This window comes from Lactuca sativa, chromosome 8 (genome assembly GCF_002870075.4).
Source record: "Lactuca sativa cultivar Salinas chromosome 8, Lsat_Salinas_v11, whole genome shotgun sequence".
Classification (NCBI taxonomy): domain Eukaryota; kingdom Viridiplantae; phylum Streptophyta; class Magnoliopsida; order Asterales; family Asteraceae; genus Lactuca; species Lactuca sativa.
Window position 1 is genome coordinate 131,335,947 of NC_056630.2, and position 21,274 is coordinate 131,357,220.

Below are 21,274 nucleotides of genomic sequence, written 5' to 3' on the forward strand. Positions count from 1 at the left end.
AGCATTCTACTTAAACCAAGTATAACAAATACACATACATTCACATACATACATAATAACATCATACTTATACCAAATACACATACTTTCACATATATACATAACAACAACCTACTTATATCAAACACACAAACTTTCACATCCATATACCACATATATACAAAATACACATACATTCACATACATACATAATAGCATCATACTTATACCAAATACACATACTTTCACATATATACATAATAACATCTTATTTATACCAAATACACATACTTTCATATACTTATACCACTTATACACCAAATACACATATATTAACATACATACATAATAGCATCATACTTATACCAAATACACATACTTTCACACACATACACCAAACACACATATTTTCACCTACATACATCAAACACTCATATATTCACATACATATATCAAATATACACAAATATACCAAAATTTACATAATTTATACAAATACACATATTTTTGCAATTAATCTCGAAATTCACAATAAATAGAACTTGTGGTGGCGGAAATCAATAGATGGTGCAGTGGTGTCGGTAGTCACCGACGGTGGCAGCACTAGTCACCGGTAAAGCAGGAAATCAAAAACTAAAAATGACAATCTTTTGCAATTAATCACTATTATAAGCTAAAAATCAGTGTTACCAAAGAAAGGTAAAGAGAAATATGTTAGAGATGCCCTACCGTTACCGAAAATGCTCTACAGTTGTCGGAGAAGCTGTAAACGTGCCGCCGATATCTCCTTATCCCATCGAAATCTCACAATGGGGAAGAAAAAACGTGATGTCGCCGGTGGTGGCTTGAATCGGCGCGATTCGTCGAAGAATAGGGAAGAAAAAAAGAGAGCAAAATATCAAAAGAGAATATAAGCAAGAGAAATATAAGCAGAAAGGAAAAAGAGGCGTCAATTTTTTTTTTGTTATCTACATGAAGCAATACCGCCAATACCTTTGTTGTTGACCCCAAAACCTTTAGCGGCGACTTGATTCAATTGCAGCGACAACTATGGAGGGAATTATTACCGCGTCTTTTATTCGACCTTTAGCGGTGACAAAAACCGCTGATATTGATGTCATCACAATTGGGTTTAAACGAAACATTCTCCCAATTAGAATATTAATCGGACGGTTGGGGTTGCCAGAAAGGGTTCACACGGATTGGTCCCCAAAGACATTACCGGTGACATCTTTGGCAACAATGACATGATTTGTTATAGTGCACTGTAAGTAATTTTGTCATTCATATCCTACTCTTCCGATGTTGAACGATCCAACTCGTAATTAATTAATCTTGAATATGGTGCTTCTTGATTAATGTTTTTTTTTTTTTTTTTTTTTTTTTGCGAATGGATATATCATCAATATAATCAGTCATTTCGGGATAATCTTTTATCTATAATATTTATTTTTATAAGTATATTCATAAAAAAAATGTATACAGATTTTATATTCGGATTTAGTCGTATAATAAAAAGCTCTTTCAAATGGTATCCATTATTTCACTGCTACTTCTTTATGTTATGCTAGGGTGAGCCCATCACGCGTTGTTTCAGTCACATTAATATCTTCTCTTTCTGACGGTCTCCTATTTAGTTGCTTCCCACCTACTACCAATCACACTTTGCTAACTAGCTTCACTTCCTCTCCTCCATGGCTACCTTCGCCGCCCTCTTCCTCATCCTCTATACTCTCTCCGTCGCCACAACCGTAGAACCTTCCCCCTCTCCAGATCTAGTCCGTTCCTCATGCCTACACGCCACCTTCCCGAAGGTCTGTGTCACCAGCCTCACCTTATACAAAGGCCCCGTCACTACCCCACGGGAGCTAGCACAGGCCGCCATCAAAGTCAGCCTCTCTCGAGCCTCCAAGGCGTCCGACTTTCTTTCCGGCCTGCAGAAGGAGGCGAACAAAAGGGAGATAGGGGCGGTGAAGGACTGCGCTTCCCAGATATCGGATTCCGTCGACGATCTCAGAAAGACGCTCGGTGAACTGAAGCAGCTGAGAAGAGGGACATTCAGGTGGCAGATGAGCAATGCCGAGACATGGGTGAGTGCAGCATTGACAAACGAAGATACATGTCTTGATGGGTTCAAGGAGATCGAAGGGAGGGTCAGATCCGACGTCAAAAAGAAGATAACAAATGTGGCAAAAGTCACCAGTAATGCTCTGTATCTCATCAATCGCCTCGATCACCCCTGACCTCACCTCATTTTAAATCTGTAGTATCATTGATCATTTCGCTAATAATTTATCAAATCAATGAATGAATATGTGTGTGTAAGTTAATTATATATGTAATTAGTGTAAGTTTATTATGTAATTAATCTTTGTATTTCATGTAGATTAGATGGTTTAGAATAAGATGATGGATAATCGATAAAGTTCAATAATTCATTTCTTGCCAAAACTATATTAGTCACATATGCAACGTTCCATCTAAGGAAAAAGAACAATTAATATGGAACGTAAATAGTTGGACATTGTTATCTTTATATCCAAATTTTCTTTCTTTTGGCCAACCAACATAATGGTTTGGTTATGGTACAAGAAGTAGGCAAAAAAAAAGCACTACATATGTTCCTCTTTAAGAGTACATTGGTCATCCATGAACGACGATAACATTTTTAGCAGGTGTGGAAATTAATATTGAGAATTTAAAATCACACATTTGAAATAATTAATAACTTCAAAAAATAAGCATCTCATACACACATTTATCTTCATGAGTTACTAAATTATATTAGTCAGTTACAACTGTTTTGAGATGCTCCGAAAAAAAAATTAGTTTGTTATGATTTTGAATTGTTTGTTTTTTTTTTACGCATATAAATGTGTAAAAATGTTGATATAAAATATGGTTATTAACATGAAAGCACTGAGCACATTAAAGTTTTGATTTTGGTTTTGGTTTAATTATTATTTTATATATATATATATATATATATATATATATATATATATATATATATATATATATAGAGAGAGAGAGAGAGAGAGAGAGAGAGAGTGAGTTAGTTAGGTTCATTCACTATCTATTGTGCGCATGTATGATTGATTCTGTACCAATCATTTTAGTTATTTTAAAAAAGTAATTAATGTATATTAAATGCTGAAGATGTAATTAATATCCATTATATCTTCAACATGTAATATGTATTAATTGCTTTATTAAAATAACTAAAATGATTGGTCCAGAATCAAATAGATAGTGAAAACAAAATAACATAACCCTATATATATATATATATATATATATATATATATATATATATATATATATATATATATATATATATATATATATATATATATATATATATATATATATATATATATATATATATATTAAAGTTTTGAAAGATTTTAACGTGACTTATTTTTTGTCAATTTTGGTCCTCCAACTTACAACATTGACCCTTCACCTTTATGCTTTTATTCACAAACAACTCTTTCACTTTGGTTTGAATTTTTAATAACTCTCACATTTTATTACATATTATTAGTATTTAGTATTTTGGAAGAAATAGTCCTTCATTATTATTATTATTATTATTATTATTATTATTATTATTATTGTTGTTGTTGTTGTTGTTGTTGTTGTTGTTGTTGTTGTTGTTGTTAGACAAAATTATACGATTGGTCCCTGTGGTTTATTAGATTTAACATTCTCTTTTTGGTTTTAAATTAATGTTTTATTTATTAAAAAATACTCACCCACCATCTGTTATCACCATCACCACCACCACCGCTAAAATTACATAAATGGTCAATATGGTTTACCCATGGTGACAAATTCAGTCCCTACTATCTGAAAAGACCAAATTACCCTCACATTAACGGGCAAAAAGCAACGGTCTATATTTTTCGGATTGATTTTCTGACCGCTGACATACATGTCAATAAAGTTCAATTTGTGAGATCATTTCTTTATTTTCCTCATTTATTGCAAGAAATAATGATTTAGATTTCTTTACTTATGTAATTAGATAACATTGTTTATCTTCATTTACCAGATTATCTCAATGCAATTCAACATGCTACTTTACTTTACAAAGCAGTACCTTCCGATCCCGGCAACGCCGGGGAATCTTTTCTAGTTGGTCATTAAGTTTTACTTTTTTTTTCTTCTTTTGTGTATTTTTTAACTTTGAGCCATCCAGAGTAAGCTTACTTAGAACAAAATGTTTCAATCCTTAGTAGCTTATGTACTAAGTTGACTAGACACACATCTGGACTCAATCATAGACATAAGCGACGAATTTTGTTCGACCTTCTAACCGGTTAAAGCACAAAAAATTATTATTTTTTAGTAGGTAAATCTGTGAAAGCATTTTGCCCAAAAAGTCTTGATTTTTCTACAAAAAACACTCATTTAGATTGAGAAAACCTTAACTTATGGGCAATAAACCCCGATTATGGGGTTGATTATACATTTTGTTAAAGGTAATGATGTTTTTATATTCACATTTGTCTTTATAAGCAGTGGCGGAGCTAGAAATTTTTATATGGGGGTACAAACATTATTAATAAATATTCTATGTAGTTATCATATTTGGGACATTAAAAAACATGATATAATCTCAATATCTGGGGGCAAAATAACATAGAATGTCTACAAATAAATTTTTTATATACATAAAACAATTTTTTTGGGAGTGCTGTAGTACCCCCAACGCCCCATCTGGTTTCGCCACTGTTTATAAACCGATCGATAATTACATTCAGTTTTAACTTCATTTGGCTAAAAAAAACCCCCTAATATATGTTTGTTTTGTTGATATCATATGAAAATTGTAAGTTCAAGTGGATAGAGCCACGTCTACCTAAACACTATAAGGATACCATCCGGAATATGAAACTGAGGATTGAAGACTTATTAAGTAGGGCTGCTTAAGTGACTACGTCGTAGAAGAAGGTGGAAAAGCACAAATTGATGGGTTTTATGCATAAGAACAATCCTATGTGCTCATACAAACCCTAATGCTTGGATCTAGGTTTCTCTATTGTACATGCAATGAATCCAAGACTTGCAACCCTAGATCTAACATGTATAACTCGAAATTAACATCATAAGAACAGATCTAAGTGTTTACCTCTTTCAATTTGCTTGGAATCCTTTGAATCTTCTTGATCTTGAGCTTAGAGTCATAATTGTAACTCCTCTAATGGTTCACAAACACCACAACCAAGAAGGCTATCATGAGAGAGGAGGAAGAACAGTAAAAATCGGCCCTAGGGTTATCTTAGAAGCAAGTATCTGAAAATTGCATCCAAGGGCCTCTATTTATAGTGTAGGCAGCTAGGGTTTTAGTCTAAACCCTAATGGACAACTTAGCCACCAAGCAGCCCCAAGGAACCTTCTGGAATAAGGCCCTTGGATGAAAATATGATGATCCTTCATCATAATTTCGTTCCCCCTTAGTCCATTAGGTTTCCTAGTCCAAAAATCAACTATCACACATTTGACAGTTTATGCCCCTTTATTTAATTAATCTCTTTTAGTCACCAAATTAATTCCTAATTAATATATGACTAATACTAATTAAATAAATATGATTTTTCCTTTAATATATTATTCTTATAATATATTAATAAACCATAATATCCTCTCACTTTCTTAAATAACTTTGTCAAGTTGCTTTGGTGAAGGCAACCCAAAAGGACCATGCACAACTGGGTCAAGTACATACCAAATATAGTTACGGACTTAGACATTAATCCAACAGTCTCCCACTTGGATACGTCTAGTAACTATATCTCACATATGACTTCTGAATCCGATTAGCAATCGTAGCTCTTACACGTCGCTGTCAACTCTAATCAGTAACTCGTCCTTCAGATAAGGGATCGTATAATCCTCTGTTCTAGATATTATGCTGACAATACTTACTGTCCAACATTTGTTTTCGATCTCTGATTTGTTCGACATAGAAATTAGTTGAACACATCAACTTCATTCTGACCGGGCCCGACACATAAGTCAAATCAAATCATCGAGTGGCCAGATATCGCTTTTACCCTCTTAGGATAAAAGGAACGGAAAAACTTCGACTTATATGCTTTTATCATTCACTAGCTAAGTCACACACAATAATGCGTTTTATAACATCAAGTTACTGATGCGTTTTCGCATTATCAATGTATAATCAACCAGCAAACAATAACCATATCTCTAGGTTTTAAGATTATATGATATTATCATCTTGTGATCACTTGTAAGCAGTGATACCATCAAGCACGGGTTTATTCCATTGCTCAAATCATATTCATAAGCATTCATGAACTTTGTAGCAAACCTTTGCTATGTCCAAAACCTTTTAGACAATCCAAAAACAAATTCATGACAGTCTTCATTCATACCTACTTCCAAAATATGAACGATTGTGGACTGTTTGAATAATCTTATTATTCAGGAAGTCAAAACATGCAAAAATGAAACAATAGATAAATAAGAAACACAAGATAATAGCTTTACTCATAAATAACACAACTTTATTTATTCATCAAATGTCAAGTATAAATTATCTATTACATGTTTCTTATCTATCTAATCTAAACTTATATCATCCTTCAGCCCAATGCTCGTAGTGCGCTGCAAATGTTTTACCCTACTCAGTCCCATCGTAAGGGAATCTGTTGGGTTTTCTTCTGACGATACCCTCTTCACAATGAGGAGTCCCTCTTCTACCCGATGTCTAATAAAGTGGTATTTTCTGTCGATATGCCGAGATCTACCATGATCTCTTGGTTCCTTGGTTAAGGCAACCGCTCCTTCATTATCACAGAAAATTTCCATTGGCTCCTTTATGGATGACATAACTCCAAGGTCTCCAATGAAGTTCTTCAACCATATAGCCTCCTTTGACGCTTCGCTCGCCGCAATGTATTCTGATTTGTACGTTGAATCAGCTACGGTCTCCTGCTTGGAACTTTTCCAAGTCACTACTCCTCCATTTAGGGTAATGACCCAGCCCGACTGCGATCAGTAATTATCCCGATCTATCTGAAAACCAGCGTGACTGTACCCTCGTACCCTTAAGTCATCACTCCCACCAAGGACTAGAAACCATTTCTTGGTCCTTCGTAGGTACTTAAGAATATTCTTAACTGCAATCCAATGAGCTCTACCAGGATTCCCTTGATATCTGCTAACCATGCTCAAACCGAAGGCCACATCAGGGCGAGTACAAGACATAGCGTACATGATAGAGCCGACTGCGGAAGCGTAAGGTACTCGACTGATATCAGCTTTCTCTTCCTCTGTACTCGGGCTCTGAGACTTACTTAGCTTGGTATTGCTTTGGATTGGCAACTCCCCTTTCTTTGAATTTTCCATACTAAAATGCTTTAGTACCTTATCCAAGTATGTATCCTGACTGAGTCCTATCAGTCTCTTTTCTCTGTTTCTCACTGTCCTTATCCCCAGAATATAAGCAGCCTCTCCGAGGTCCTTCATAGCGAAACACTTCCCAAGCCAGGACTTGACCTCCTGCAAGGTTTGGACGTCATTTCTTATGAGCAGTATGTCATCGACATACAATACAAGGAAGCTTACTATACTCCCACTGGCGTTGCCATATACACATGACTCATCTTCGCTTCGTAGAAAACCAAACTCTTTGACCTTCTCATCAAAACAAAGATTCCACCTTCGAGACGCTTGTTTTAATCCATACATGGATTTCTCAAGCTTGCACACTCTATTTGGATGCTTCGCATCGACAAAACCCTCTGGCTGATTCATGTACACATCCTCAGCCAACTTCCCATTAACGAAAGTGGTTGTTACGTCCATCTTCCAAATTTCATAATCATGAAACGCAACTATTGCAAGCATTACCCTAATAGATTTTAGTTTAGCAACTGGTGATAAGGTCTCATCATATTCAACTCCAAGAGTTTGAGTAAAGACCTTCGCAACCAATCGTGCTTTATAAGTGTGCACTTTCCCATCCATGTCCGTCTTCTTCTTGAAGATCCACTTGCACCATACTATCTTATGACCCGATACATTATCAACCAAATTCCAAACTTGGTAGTCGTACATGGACTGAATCTCGTTGTCCATTGCCTCTTTCCATTTAGCAGACTCCGGGCCTGCCATGGCTTCCTTGTAGCTGCTAGGTTCGTCCAAATTTATCAGTGTTTCATCACTAATAAACGTATCCCCTTCAGTAGTAATATGAAAACCATAAAAATAGGGTTGAACACTAACCCTACTAGAACGTCTAAGAGGTAAGGACTCGTCAACGGGCTCAATAGGAGTTTCCTCCTTAGGTTGAGTGCCAGTGTTAGAGGTTCCTTCATCGCTTTGCTCTTGAATCTCTTCAAGATCAATTTGCCTCCCACTGTCCTCTTGGCTTATCAATTCCTTTTCTCGGAAAACACCTATTCTAGCAACGATGACAACATTGTCACTCGGTCTATAGAAAAGATAGCCAAAAGGCTTATGTGGATAGCCGATGAAATAACACTTCTCACTACGAGGTTCAAGCTTATCGTGAGTCTCTTGTCTTACGAAAGCCTTGCAACCCCAAACCTTGATATGTACCAACAAGGGAGCTTTCCCTGTCCACATCTCGTGAGGTGTTTTGGCAACCTTTTTTGTGGGAACTAAGTTAAGGATATGGGCGACAGTCTCTAAGGAATACCCCCAGAAAGCTATTGGTAATGAAGCCCGACTCATCATAGAACGAACCTGTTGGATTAGTGTCTAAGCCTGTAACTATATTTGGTATGTACTTGACCCGGTTGTGCACGGTCCTTTTGGGTGCCTTCTCCAAAGCAACTTGACAAGGTAATTTAAGGAGAGAGAGAGATAGAGAGAATTTTGGTTTATTAATATATTATAAGAATAATATATTAAAGGAGAAATCATAATTATTTAATTAGTGCTTGTCATAAATTAATTAGGAATTAATTTGGTGACTAAAAGAGAATAATTAAATAAAGGGGTATAAACTGTCAAATGTGTGATAGTTGAGTTTTGGGCTGGAGAACCTAATGGACTAAGGGGGAACGGAATTATGCTGGGGATCCATCATATTTTCGTCCAAGGCCTTATTCCAGAAGGTTCCTTGGGCTGCCTGGTGGCTAAGCTGTCCATTAGGGTTTAGACTCCTAGCAGCCTGTAAGTATAAATAAGACCCCTAGGCTATGGAAATCGGCTACACTTGATTCCAAGAAAACCCTAGGGCCAATTTTAGCATCTCTCACCCTCTCTTATATTTCCTTCTTGCTTGTGGGGTTTGTGAACCATTAGAGGAGTTACAATTGTGACTCTAAGCTCAAGATCTAGAAGATTACAAGGATTCAAGCCACTTGAAAGAGGTAAAACACTTAGATCTATTTTCTTTATGATAATTTTGAATTATATATGATAGATCTAGCTTTGTAAGTCTTGGATTCAAAGCATGTACAATAGATAAACCTAGATCCAAGCATTAGGGTTTGTATGAGCACATATGATTGTTCTTATGCATAAAACCCATCAGTGGTATCAGAGCCATGATTGGTTTCAATTGTATGTGATGCTTTAACTGTTTGCTTGCTGAAAATCGTTTTTCTTGCTTTTGCCCGACTCAACTCGGCGAGTCACTATCTGAACTCGGCGAGTTGACCCTACTCGGCGAGTTTGTGCGTCAGGTAGAGGATATTTCGAGATTTAGTTGCTGTTTTGTCTTGGATTTGATGCCTAAATTGTTTTTTGAAGTTAAAATCTGAATTTTACCTTAATTAAATGATTATTCTTGCCAAAACAATTGATAATTTCAAATATTTTGAATATTGGTTGTTTATATGATAAATATGGATTATTTAAAATTATTTGGTAATTACCTTATGACTAAAATAAGATTCGGTCAAATATAGATAATTATGAAATTAATTGTTTAATTTAAATTATTTGTTATTTGATCCCTTTTGTTTTGAAAAGTTCAAAACTTGCCCTCAAGTTTTGAAATTTGAATTTTGTGATTAAAAGTGTAATTTTGAATAATTTAAATTTCAAACCCTTAGAATTTTACAAGTTTAAAATTCAACCCTATACTATTATATATATTATTACAAGCTTAATTTATATATATATATATATATATATATATATATATATATATATATATATATATATATATATATATATATATATATATATATATAACTTAAACTACTAGTCTTACCGTTAGTTGGCCCATTCACGAAGTCAATCTATAAGGTGGGTATAAGGTTGCTGCCTATAAAATGGTGCTTAATGGGTGTACACTCACACCCACCGCTTGCTTGAGTGGTGGAGGGTCGTTAGCCGAACGGGTAGGATAGGGCAACCCTCTCCTCATTAAAAGTATAATGTAAGATACAAAGTAACTACATGTTTTACAATTTCCCAATCTTAGTTACTTTAGTGTAAAATGTGAAAATGATGCTAATCGATGGAATTACACTTCATACCTTTGTCAAAAGTTGGTGGAGCGCGTGTGGTTAACCGAAACATCAATTTTGGGGATGACATTGGTAGCGAAGGGTGACTCGATGTTTGTCATAGATCAATGGAGCATGTGTGGTTTACCGGCACATTAATTAGGTGATAGAGACATTGAGTGCACCATGTTGATTTGCATGGTTATTCACAACTTGTTTGCAATCCTCGGTATCCCAGTCGCAAATTTGAAGTGCATATCGAGATTTAAACATACCATTGAAAAGTTCAATGTATCTCAATGATCTAGGAGTTTTCATTTAAAACCAAAATTTCTTTTTCGTTTTTCATGGTGAGAATTAGTGAATCGTCATTCACTTATCTTTAAATTATTTACTTTTAGAGTACGACATCCCTTTCTAAGTTGTAAATAATGTTATTGGATCGTAGCCCTAATTTCTCATTTTGGTGTTTAATTAGGGATTCATTTCTAATCAAACTTTGTTCCTTTTCTTTTCAGATGTATGCAAACAACAACAACAACACTTCTAGGTCATTCTCGTTGATGAACCTATGTCAGAAAGTGACATTTGATGCGTCAAACTTAAGCGAGTGGATGAGGTATATTCGCATGATCACACGCTACGAGGACAAAGAATATGTCCTCGATGAAAAGCTTGAAAAGATCATCCCAGATGTTGCTACTCCTGAAGAGTTGGCCGCCTTTGAGGCCCACGAGCGTGATGCTACAAAAGTTCACTGCAGCATGCTGGCCACTATGAACCTTGAACTCTAAAAGTCCTATGAGGACATGTATCTGTATGAAATGCATCAGGATTTCCTGGACAGGTATCACCCGAGCGCAAGCCAAGAGCGCTATGAGATCATTACTAACATGATCACCACTAAGATGGGGAGTGGAGAATCCATAACCTCTCATTTGCAAAAAAAATGCAGAGGTATGTTGATCGTCTTCTTAAACTTAATGTTAAGTTTGATGAGGATTTGGCTATCGATATAATCCTCCACTCCTTGCCCTCCTGCTACAACCAATTTAGGATGACCTACCACATGAACAAGGAAGAGGTCTCCTTGAGCAAGCTCCAAGGACTCTTGAGGACTGCTGAGAGCAATCTCAAAGACAAATCCGTTGCACCATCCCCTGCTGTGGCCACTCCTGTGATGGCAATAGGTCAAGGAAAGGGTAAAAGAGGAAGGCTCCATGTAAGAGCCACCAAAAGGGGAAGCCCCGTGATGGTTCATCCTCAAGTTGGACCAAAGCAGGCCCTGCTAATCCTTCCTTCGATCCCAAGGAAGCAGAGTGCTTCTATTGTCACCAAAAGGGCCACTGGAAACGAAGTTGCCCTTAGTATTTGCAAGATATAAAGGATGGGAAGATTAAGCCCACCTTTGCAGGTATGTATTCTATTAAATCTAATAACTCATCATTTGCTACTTCATGGGTTCTTGATACAGGGTGTGGTTACCACATTTGTTCTGATATGCAGGGCCTAAAAAGAAGTAGGGAGGTGGAACATGGAAAGATGAACCTGATTATGGGAAACAGAAGATCGTCGCCTGTGACCAAAGTCAATGTTTATTATTTAGTGTTGAGTAATGGGTTAGGGATAGATTTAAACAATTGATGTTATTCGCCAGATATGGCAAGAAACATTATTTCATTTCATGGGTTGTCTAGACAAGGTTTCAGATAATCTTTTGATAATAGTAATGGTTCTATTATTGTTTATTTGAATGGTGTCTTTTACTTCAATGCATTACCTTGTAATGGGATTTATGAATCTGTGATGGTTGTTGATAATTTAGGAATTAATGTTTTGAATATTGATTCGTCTACTAGTTTAGACAAAGCATGCTTGTGGCATTGTCGCCTTGGCCATGTCAACAAGAAACGCATAGCCCAACTCCAAAAGGATGGAGTGTTGGAGTCATTCGACCTTAGGGACGATGACACGTGTGAATCTTGTTTACTTGGGTAGATGACCAAGTCACCTTTTACTGGCACTTGTGAAAGGGGTGAGGGTCTATTGGATCTCATACACACCGATGTGTGTGGGCCCTTTAGATCCACCACAAGGGATGCTTGCCGCTTCTATGTGAATTTTACGGATGATTATAGCAGATATGGATATATCTACTTAATAAAGCAAAAGTCGGAAACCTTTGAAAAGTTTAAAGAGTTTAAGAATGAAGTGGAGAATTAGCTGTGCAAGAAAATCAAGATGCTTCGGTCAGACCGAGGAGGAGAGTACCTAAGTCATGAGTTTCACGACTATCTAAAGGAATGCAGAATTGTTTCGCAATTGACGCCTCCTAGGACGCCTCAATTGAATGGTGTGGCCGAGAGACGTAATCGGACCTTGTTGGACATTGTTCGTTCTATGATGAGTTGGACTTCGTTATCGATAGCGTTCTGGGGGTATGCCTTAGAGACTGCCACCCATATCCTTAACTAAGTTCGCACCAAGAAGTTTACCAAGACTCCTCACAAAATGTGGACAAGGAGGGCTCCCTCTTTGGCACATACTAAGGTTTGGGGTTGCGAGGCTTTCGTAAGACGAAAGACTCACGACAAGCTCGAAACTCGTAGTGAGAAGTGTTATTTCATCGGCTATCCGCATAAGTCTTTTGGCTATCTTTTCTATAGACCGAGTGACAATGTTTTCTTCGTTGCTAGAAGAGGTGTTTTCCGAGAAAGGGAATTGATAAGCCAAGAAGACAATGGGAGGAAAATTGAAATTGAAGAGATTTAAGATCAAAGCGATGAAGGAACCTTTGACACTGGCACTCAACCTGAGGAGGAAACTCCTGTTGAACCTGTTAACGAGTCCTTACCTCTTCGACGTTCCACTAGGGCTAGTGTTCCACCCCAATTGTATGGATTTCATATTACTACTAGTACACTAGTAAATTTGGACGGACCTAGCGGCTACAAGGAAGCCATGGCAGATCCGGAGTCTGCTAAATGCAAAGAGGCGATGGACAGCGATATTCAGTCCATGTACGACAACCAAGTTTGGAATTTGATTGATAATGTACCGGGTCGCAAGACAGTCGGGTGCAAGTGGATCTTAAAGAAGAAGACGGACATGGATGGGAAAGTGCATACTTATAAAGCGCGATTGGTTGTGAAGGGCTTTACTCAAACTCCCTGAGTTGACTATGATGAGACCTTCTCACCAGTTGCGAAGATAAAGTCTATTAGGGTAATGCTTGCAATAGCTGCGTTTCATGATTATGAAATATGGTAGATGGACGTGAAAACCGCTTTTCTTAATGGAAAGTTGGATGAGGATGTTTACATGAATCAGCTAGAAGGTTTTGTCGATTCGAAGTATCCAAATAGAGTATGCAAGATTGAGAAATCCATTTATGGATTGAAACAAGCGTCTCGCAGAGGGAATCTTTGTTTTACCGAGAAAGTTAAAGAGTTTGGCTTTCTACGAAGAGAAAATGAATCTTGTGTATATGTCAAAGCCAGTGGGAGTATAGTGAGCTTCCTCGTATTGAATGTCGATGACATACTGCTCATAGGAAACGATGTCCCAACCTTGCAGGAAGTCAAGTCCTGGCTTGGGAAATGTTTCGCTATGAAGGACCTCGGAGAGGCTGCTTATATTCTGGGAATAAGGATAGTAAGAAACAGAGAAAAAAGACTGATAGGAATCAGTCAGGATACATACTTGGATAAGGTGCTAAAGCGTTTTAGTATGGAAAATTCCAAGAAAGGGGAGTTGCCAATCCAAAGCAATACCAATCTGAGTAAGACTCAGAGCCCGAGTATAGAGGCAGAGATAGCTGATATGAGTCGAGTACCTTATGCTTTTGCAGTAGGCTCTATCATGTACGCTATGACTTGTACTCACCCTGATGTGGCCTTTGCTTTGATCATGGTCAACAGATATCAGGGGAACCCTGGTAGAGCCCATTGGATTCAGTTAAGAATATTCTTAAGTACCTATGAAGGACCAAGGAATGGTTTCTAGTCCTCGGTGGGAGTGATGACTTAAGGGTACGAGGGTACAGTGACGCTAGTTTTCAGACGGATCAGGATAATTACCGATTGCAGTCAGGTTGGGTCTTTACCCTAAATGGAGGAGCAGTGACATGGAAATGTTCCAAGCAAGAGACCGTAGCTGATTCAATGTGCGAATCAGAGTACATTGCGGCGAGCAAAGCGTCAAAGGAGGCTATATGGTTGAAGAACTTCATTGGAGACCTTGGAGTTATGCCATCCCTAAAGGATCCGATGGAAAATTTCTATGATAATGAAGGAGCAGTTGCCTTGACCAAGGAACCGATAGATCATGGTAGATCTTGACTTATCGACATAAAATACAATTTTATCAGACATCGGGTAGAAGAGGGACTCCTCGTTGTGAAGAGGGTATCATCAGAAGAAAACCCAACAGATCCCCTTACGAAGGGACTGAGTAGGGTCAAACACTTGCAGCACGCTTGGAACATTGGGCTGAAGGATGATATAAGTTTGGAATAGATAGGAAACGTGTAATAGATAGTTTGTACTTAACATTTGATGAATAAATAAAGTTGTGTTATTTATGAGTAAAGCTACTATCTTGTGTTGGTTATTTATCTATTGTTTCAATTTTGCATGTTTTGACTTCTTGAATGATAGGATTATTCAAACAGTCCACAGTCGTTCATATTTTGGAAGTAGATATGAATGAAGACTGTCATGAATTGTTTGTAGATTGTCTAAAAGGTTTTGGGCATAACAATGGTTTGCTACAAAGTTAATGAGTGCTTATGAATATGATTTGAGCGTTGGAATAAACCCGAGTTTGCTGGTACACTTCGTGGTGTTTTACCTTAAGTGATCACAAAGCGATAATATCATATAGTCTTAAAACTTAGAGATATGGTTGTTATTTGCTGGTTGGTTATGCATTGATGATGTGTAAACGCATTAGTAACTTGATGTTATAAAACACATTGTTGTGCATGATTCAATTAGTAAATAATAGATGCATATGAGTCGAAGTTGATCTGTTCCTTTTAATATATGAGAATAAAAGTGATATCTTGGCCACTTGACGATTTGGTTTGACTTATGTGTCGGGCCCGGTCAGAATGAAGTTGATGTGTTCAACTAAATTCTATGTCAAACAAATCGGAAATTGAGGAACAAATGCTGGACAATAAGCATTGTCAGCATGATATCTAGAACAGAGGATTATACGATCCCTTATTTGAAGGACAAGTTGATCAGATTTGACAGCGAAGTATAAGAGCTACGATTGCTAATCGAATTCTGAAGTCATATGTGAGATATAGTTACTAGAATTATCCAAGTGGGAGACTGTTGGATTAGTGTCTAAGCCCATAACTATATTTGGTATGTACTTGACCCGGTTGTGCATGGTCCTTTTGGGTTGCCTTCTCCAAAGCAACTTGACAAGGTAATTTAAGGAGAGAGAGAGAGAGAGAGAGAGAGAGAGAAAGAGAGAATTGTGGTTTATTAATATATTATAAGAATAATATATTAAAGGAGAAATCATATTTATTTAATTAGTATTTGTCATAAATTAATTAGGAATTAATTTGGTGACTAAAAGAGATTAATTAAATAAACGGGTATAAACTGTCAAATGTGTGATAGTTGAGTTTTGGGCTGGAGAACCTAATGGACTTAGGGGGGAACGAAATTATGAGGGGGATCCATCATATTTTCATCCAAGGCCTTATTCCAGAAGGTTCCTTGGGCTGCTTGGTGGCTAAGCTGTCCATTAGGGTTTAGACTGAAACCTTAGCAGCCTGTAAGTATAAATAAGACCCCTAGGCTATGGAAATAGGCTACACTTGATTCCACGAAAACCCTAGTGTTGATTTTAGCATCTCTCACCCTCTCTTATATTTCCTTCTTTCTTGTGGGGTTTGTGAACCATTAGAGGAGTTACAATTGTGACTCTAAGCTCATGATCTAAAAGATTACAAGGATTCAAGCCTCTTGAAAGAGGTAAAACACTTATATATGTTTTATTTATGATAATTTCGAATTATATATGATAGATCTAGGTTTGTAAGTCTTGGATTCAAAGCATATAAAATAGAGAAACATAGATCCAAGCATTAGGGTTTGTATGAGCACATAGGATTGTTCTTATGCATAAAACCCATCAGAACCATGTCTAACAAGGTCCGATTACGTCTCTCAACCACACCATTTAATTGTGGCATTCTCGGAGGCATAAATTGCGAAACAATTCGGCATTCTTTTAGATAGTCGTGAAACTCAAGACTTAGGTACTCTCCTCCTCGGTGTGACCGAAGCATCTTGATTTTCCTGCCCAGCTGATTCTCCACTTCATTCTTAAACTCTTTGAACTTTTCAAAGGTTTCTGACTTTTGCTTGATTAATTAGATATATCCATATCTATTATAATCGTCCGTAAAAGTCACGTAGAAGTGGAGAGCATCCCTTGTGGTGGATCTAAAGGGCCCACACACATCGATGTGTATGAGATCCAATAGAACCTCACCCCTATCACAAGTGCCAGTGAAGGGTGACTTGGTCATCTTCCTAAGTAAAAAAGATTCACACACGTCATCGTCCCTAAAATCGAATGACTCCAACACTCCATCCTTTTGGTGTTGGGCTATGCATTTCTTGTTGACATGGCCAAGGCGACAATGCCACAAGCATGCTTTATCTAGAGTAGTAGACGAATAAATATTCAACACATCATTTCCTAAATTATCAACAACCATCACAGATTCATAAATCCCATTACAAGGTAATGCATTGAAATAAAAGACACCATTCAAATAAACATTAATAGAACCATTACTATTATCAAATAAGTATCTGAAACCTTTTCTAAACAATCCATGAAATGAAATGATGTTTCTTTCCATATCTGACGAATAGCAACAATTATTTAAATATAGTCCTAACCCATTGCTCAACACTAAAGAATAAACTCCGACTCTGGTCACATGCGACGATCTTTTGTTTCCCATAATCAAGTTCATCTTTCCATGTTCCACTTCCCCACTACTTCTTAGGCCCTGCAAATCAGAGCAAATGTGGAAACCACTGTTGGGTTATGAGCATTCTAACACTCCTAAGTGTACATGCAACCCTAAATACCTTGGATCTATGTTTTCTCTATTATACGTTCAAATATGAATATTCCAAGTTATTTATCCTAACTAGCATAATAACATTGATTCATATGAATATCTCAAGTTAGAATTACATACCTCTTTGATGTAGAATGTCTTCATGAAGCTTGAGTGCCTAGTGCATCAAGTGTGACACCTCAAATGGTTCACACAACACCAAATACACTTGGAATAACTTGAGAGAATATACACACTTCATGAAAAACGGATAGCCCTTTCACACATACTCTAGTGGCCGATTTTGTCAACAATAAGATGCTTATATAGTTAGTGACAATCAGGGTAAACCCTAATTATCATGGATTTCCATTTCCTTGGATCCATGGGTTCAAATATACCACGGAACATCCATGGAGCATCTTATAGGTTTTAGCCCAACTTGACAATCCATGGAGCATTAGCCCACTATACAAGTATGGATGATTTACACAATTAAACCATATATTTAATTAGTCTTCTTTTGATCACTTAGTTAATTCTTGATCAATACTAATTAAATAATCTTATTAATATATTAGAAATTATAGTATATTAACAAACCTTAAGTGTTATTTCTCTCATTGAAGTCTATCCAAATGCATGATGCCATGCAACCCAAATGGACCATGCTGGGTCGGGTCAAGTCTTATCAATTATAGTTATGGACTTAGACATTAATCCAACAGTCTCCCACTTGGATAAGTCTAAAACTATTATTGCGTACGACTTCAGGAATCGATCAGCAATCGTAGCTCTCAAAAGCTTCTGTTGAACTCTGACCTTGTCGATGAACTCTGACCTTTGTCAATGACTTGTCCATTAGATAAGGTATCATATATTCAACCATTCTAGATATCATATGGACTGAGACATGGATTATAAATCATTCTCTCTGTCTATTTGTTGTTTCCCAAAATCTAATTCATGATGACTGACTGATTGAACAAATCAAATCAGTCTTGGCTTGGCCAAGCACTCACATGTGTCATCATTAAATCATCGGGGGGCCCACATATATCGCTTTTATCCCGAAGGTAAAAGAAATGGATAAAGTTCGACTCATATGGCTTGTTCTATTACTTGTTGAATAATACACAAAGTCATGTTTTATAACATCGAGTTACCAATGCGGTTTTGTGCAATCAGTGTACAACCAACTCATAGTAACAACTCATATCTCTAGGTTTGAAGAATATAAAATATTATCGTCTCATGATCACTCGTGATAAAATCCATGAAGTGATTCAAATGAGCGCGGGTTGAATCCAATACTCGGAACTTATGAGTACTCATGAGTGTTGTAGTACAACTTTGTCCACCAACTGGGACCTCTACAAGCCAACCCATGACAGTCTTGATTGATATCTACTTCCAACATATGATCGACTGTGGATGGTTTGAATAACTTAGTCATTCCGAAAGAATAACCTAGTTATTATGGATGTCAAAACATGCAAAGCGAAACACAAGAATAATCGAATCCAATATGGTCTCAGAACTTATGAATATAAATAAATAACCTTTTATTTATCACCATATTGATTACCCATCATTCAGTGCATACTGTTTCAACTGTCAACTTTATACTTGAATTAAAAACAATAGTTGTCCCATGCTCCAAGCATGTACACTATGTTTTTTTTTCTAAACACTAGTCATGCCATACACCACGTATGCATACTAAGTTTGTCTATGATCTTTACTTTGTGAAATAAAACAATTGACCAAACTTTCAATGATTCTAATATCACACTCCCAATTCCTTACTGCAAATGCAAGAATTCCAAATTCAATCCATTTACTGAAATATGTTAGATTCTAAACTTATATGCATTGATCCTCTTGTAATGATTATGCACAAAGTCATGAAGACTTGACAACAAACATTATAGAGCATTCCAAAGGAGATCAACTCCTTGGAAACATCCTTCTTGCATTAAGTTTCCTTATCTTACATAAATTTATTGAACAACTTCCACCTATGGGATGATTTCCATATTCCCCTTTTGACTATCTCTTCTGAACAAGAGTTGCCTCTTTTCAGAATATGTCAATATGGTCCTTCCAAAAATTAACACTATACTTCCAGCTGTCCCTGAGCAACCAGTCTTTGGTAAACCTTAGATTGTCCTCGACAAGTGCTTAATCCTTTTAGTCATATCCAATTCTGGACCTTTTCCCTTCTTAATGCCCCAAGCATTTGGAAAATTTTAGAAAGAATGAATATAACACATGTAATCGATCCTATATCTGAAGCATATGGGACACGATTCATGATGTCTCACATAAAGACTAAACCAATATTTTGCTATAATATCTCCATTTCAATTTGCCAAGTTCTCGTAATTCAGATTATGAAAAGGGATGTCGTAATCATAATCGAATTTTAGAACGCAAATAATGGACCCATATATAGAATTTTCTTATGTTGAGCCATTCCAACATAACATTCATATATATGCTTGACTAAATTTGATTAAAATCTCACGATCTAAGCTTATAGATTTGAGATGAAGTATAATTTCCTCTCCCTTAATTATAGCAAAAAAACTTTTTCAACCCCTGCAGCCTCACGAATTGAAACTTTTGTTTTCTATAATTAACATTGCTAACTTGCAATACTTATCATAATTATCATGCTCCCACTAACATGATGATTATTAGCATAACACTTATGCTCCCGCTAGCTTTGACATGTATCCAGAAAACAACTAGACTTCTAGAGGTCAATACTAGATTGCTTTGATAAGACTTTATCAAAATCATACACCTTATCTTAGATAGCTCACAGGTGTGTCTAAACAATTTCAAAACTATGAAAAGGGATGTCATAATCATAGTATCAATTGTTTAGACCTTTGCTATCTGCTTCAAATCTACTTGGTGGAAGTGTTTCCTCACCATCATTTTCATGAATCGGAGAGAAACCTTACGACCCTTAGATTTTATGGTATATGTGTTCCTTTGCATGTGAATTTTTTTGTCAAAACCATAATCACAAGACAAGATTAGGGACAATTCCAAATTTATATGGACTGAACTTGTGCAATCTTGAATTCTTGCCACCTGGCAGCTCAAGGGCCAGCCATTGCTTCTAAGTTGATATGCAACCAATTGAGAACTCTAAGAACTCATATGCAAAGCCAACTTTAACTGGAATGTGCACAGAAATAGAAATATGTCAACATGATAGGTTATAAACCTCACGTCGTGTGCTAGTGTTAAACTACATGTTTTTTTATTCTTGATTAGATCTTGAAATTCTTTTTAGGATCTTTAAGACGCCCACTGTCCTCTTGACATATAATACTATGAGGGTGTTTGTTTTTTCTCCACAGATCTGCGTGGGCTCTTTTGTCTACGTGGCGCAGACTGCGCATAGACTTAAAGGTTTGTAGTGTGTTTGTTTTTTTGAAGTGCGCAGACATAAAAACGTCCACGCGAGGTCTTCACCACACAGACTTGGGCCAACCTCTTCTAAAGTCCGCTAAAGTTGTAAACCTAAAAAAAGAACGCGTCCTTTTCTATCCGCCTCCTTCGTCAAATCGTCCCACCTAGTCCCGACAGAATCTTCTCCATCGTTAATCTGGTCGAAAATCACCTCCGATCAGCACGTACGATCAGCACCCCCGTCGCCACCCTCCTCTTCGATCGAAGGCGTCCAGCGACCCGACGACATCTCTACCTG

General features: G+C 36.8%; 1 protein-coding gene across 1 annotated transcript; it reads left to right on the forward strand.

The window, feature by feature from the left end:
• Window positions 1–1,558: 1,558 nt before the first annotated feature.
• Window positions 1,559–2,413, forward strand: LOC111885157 (pectinesterase inhibitor 3). The gene has a single exon (XM_023881442.2). It carries the CDS (start codon window positions 1,674–1,676, stop codon window positions 2,220–2,222), a length of 549 nt encoding a protein of 182 aa, XP_023737210.1. The 5' UTR covers window positions 1,559–1,673; the 3' UTR covers window positions 2,223–2,413.
• The last annotated feature ends 18,861 nt before the right edge of the window (window positions 2,414–21,274 follow it).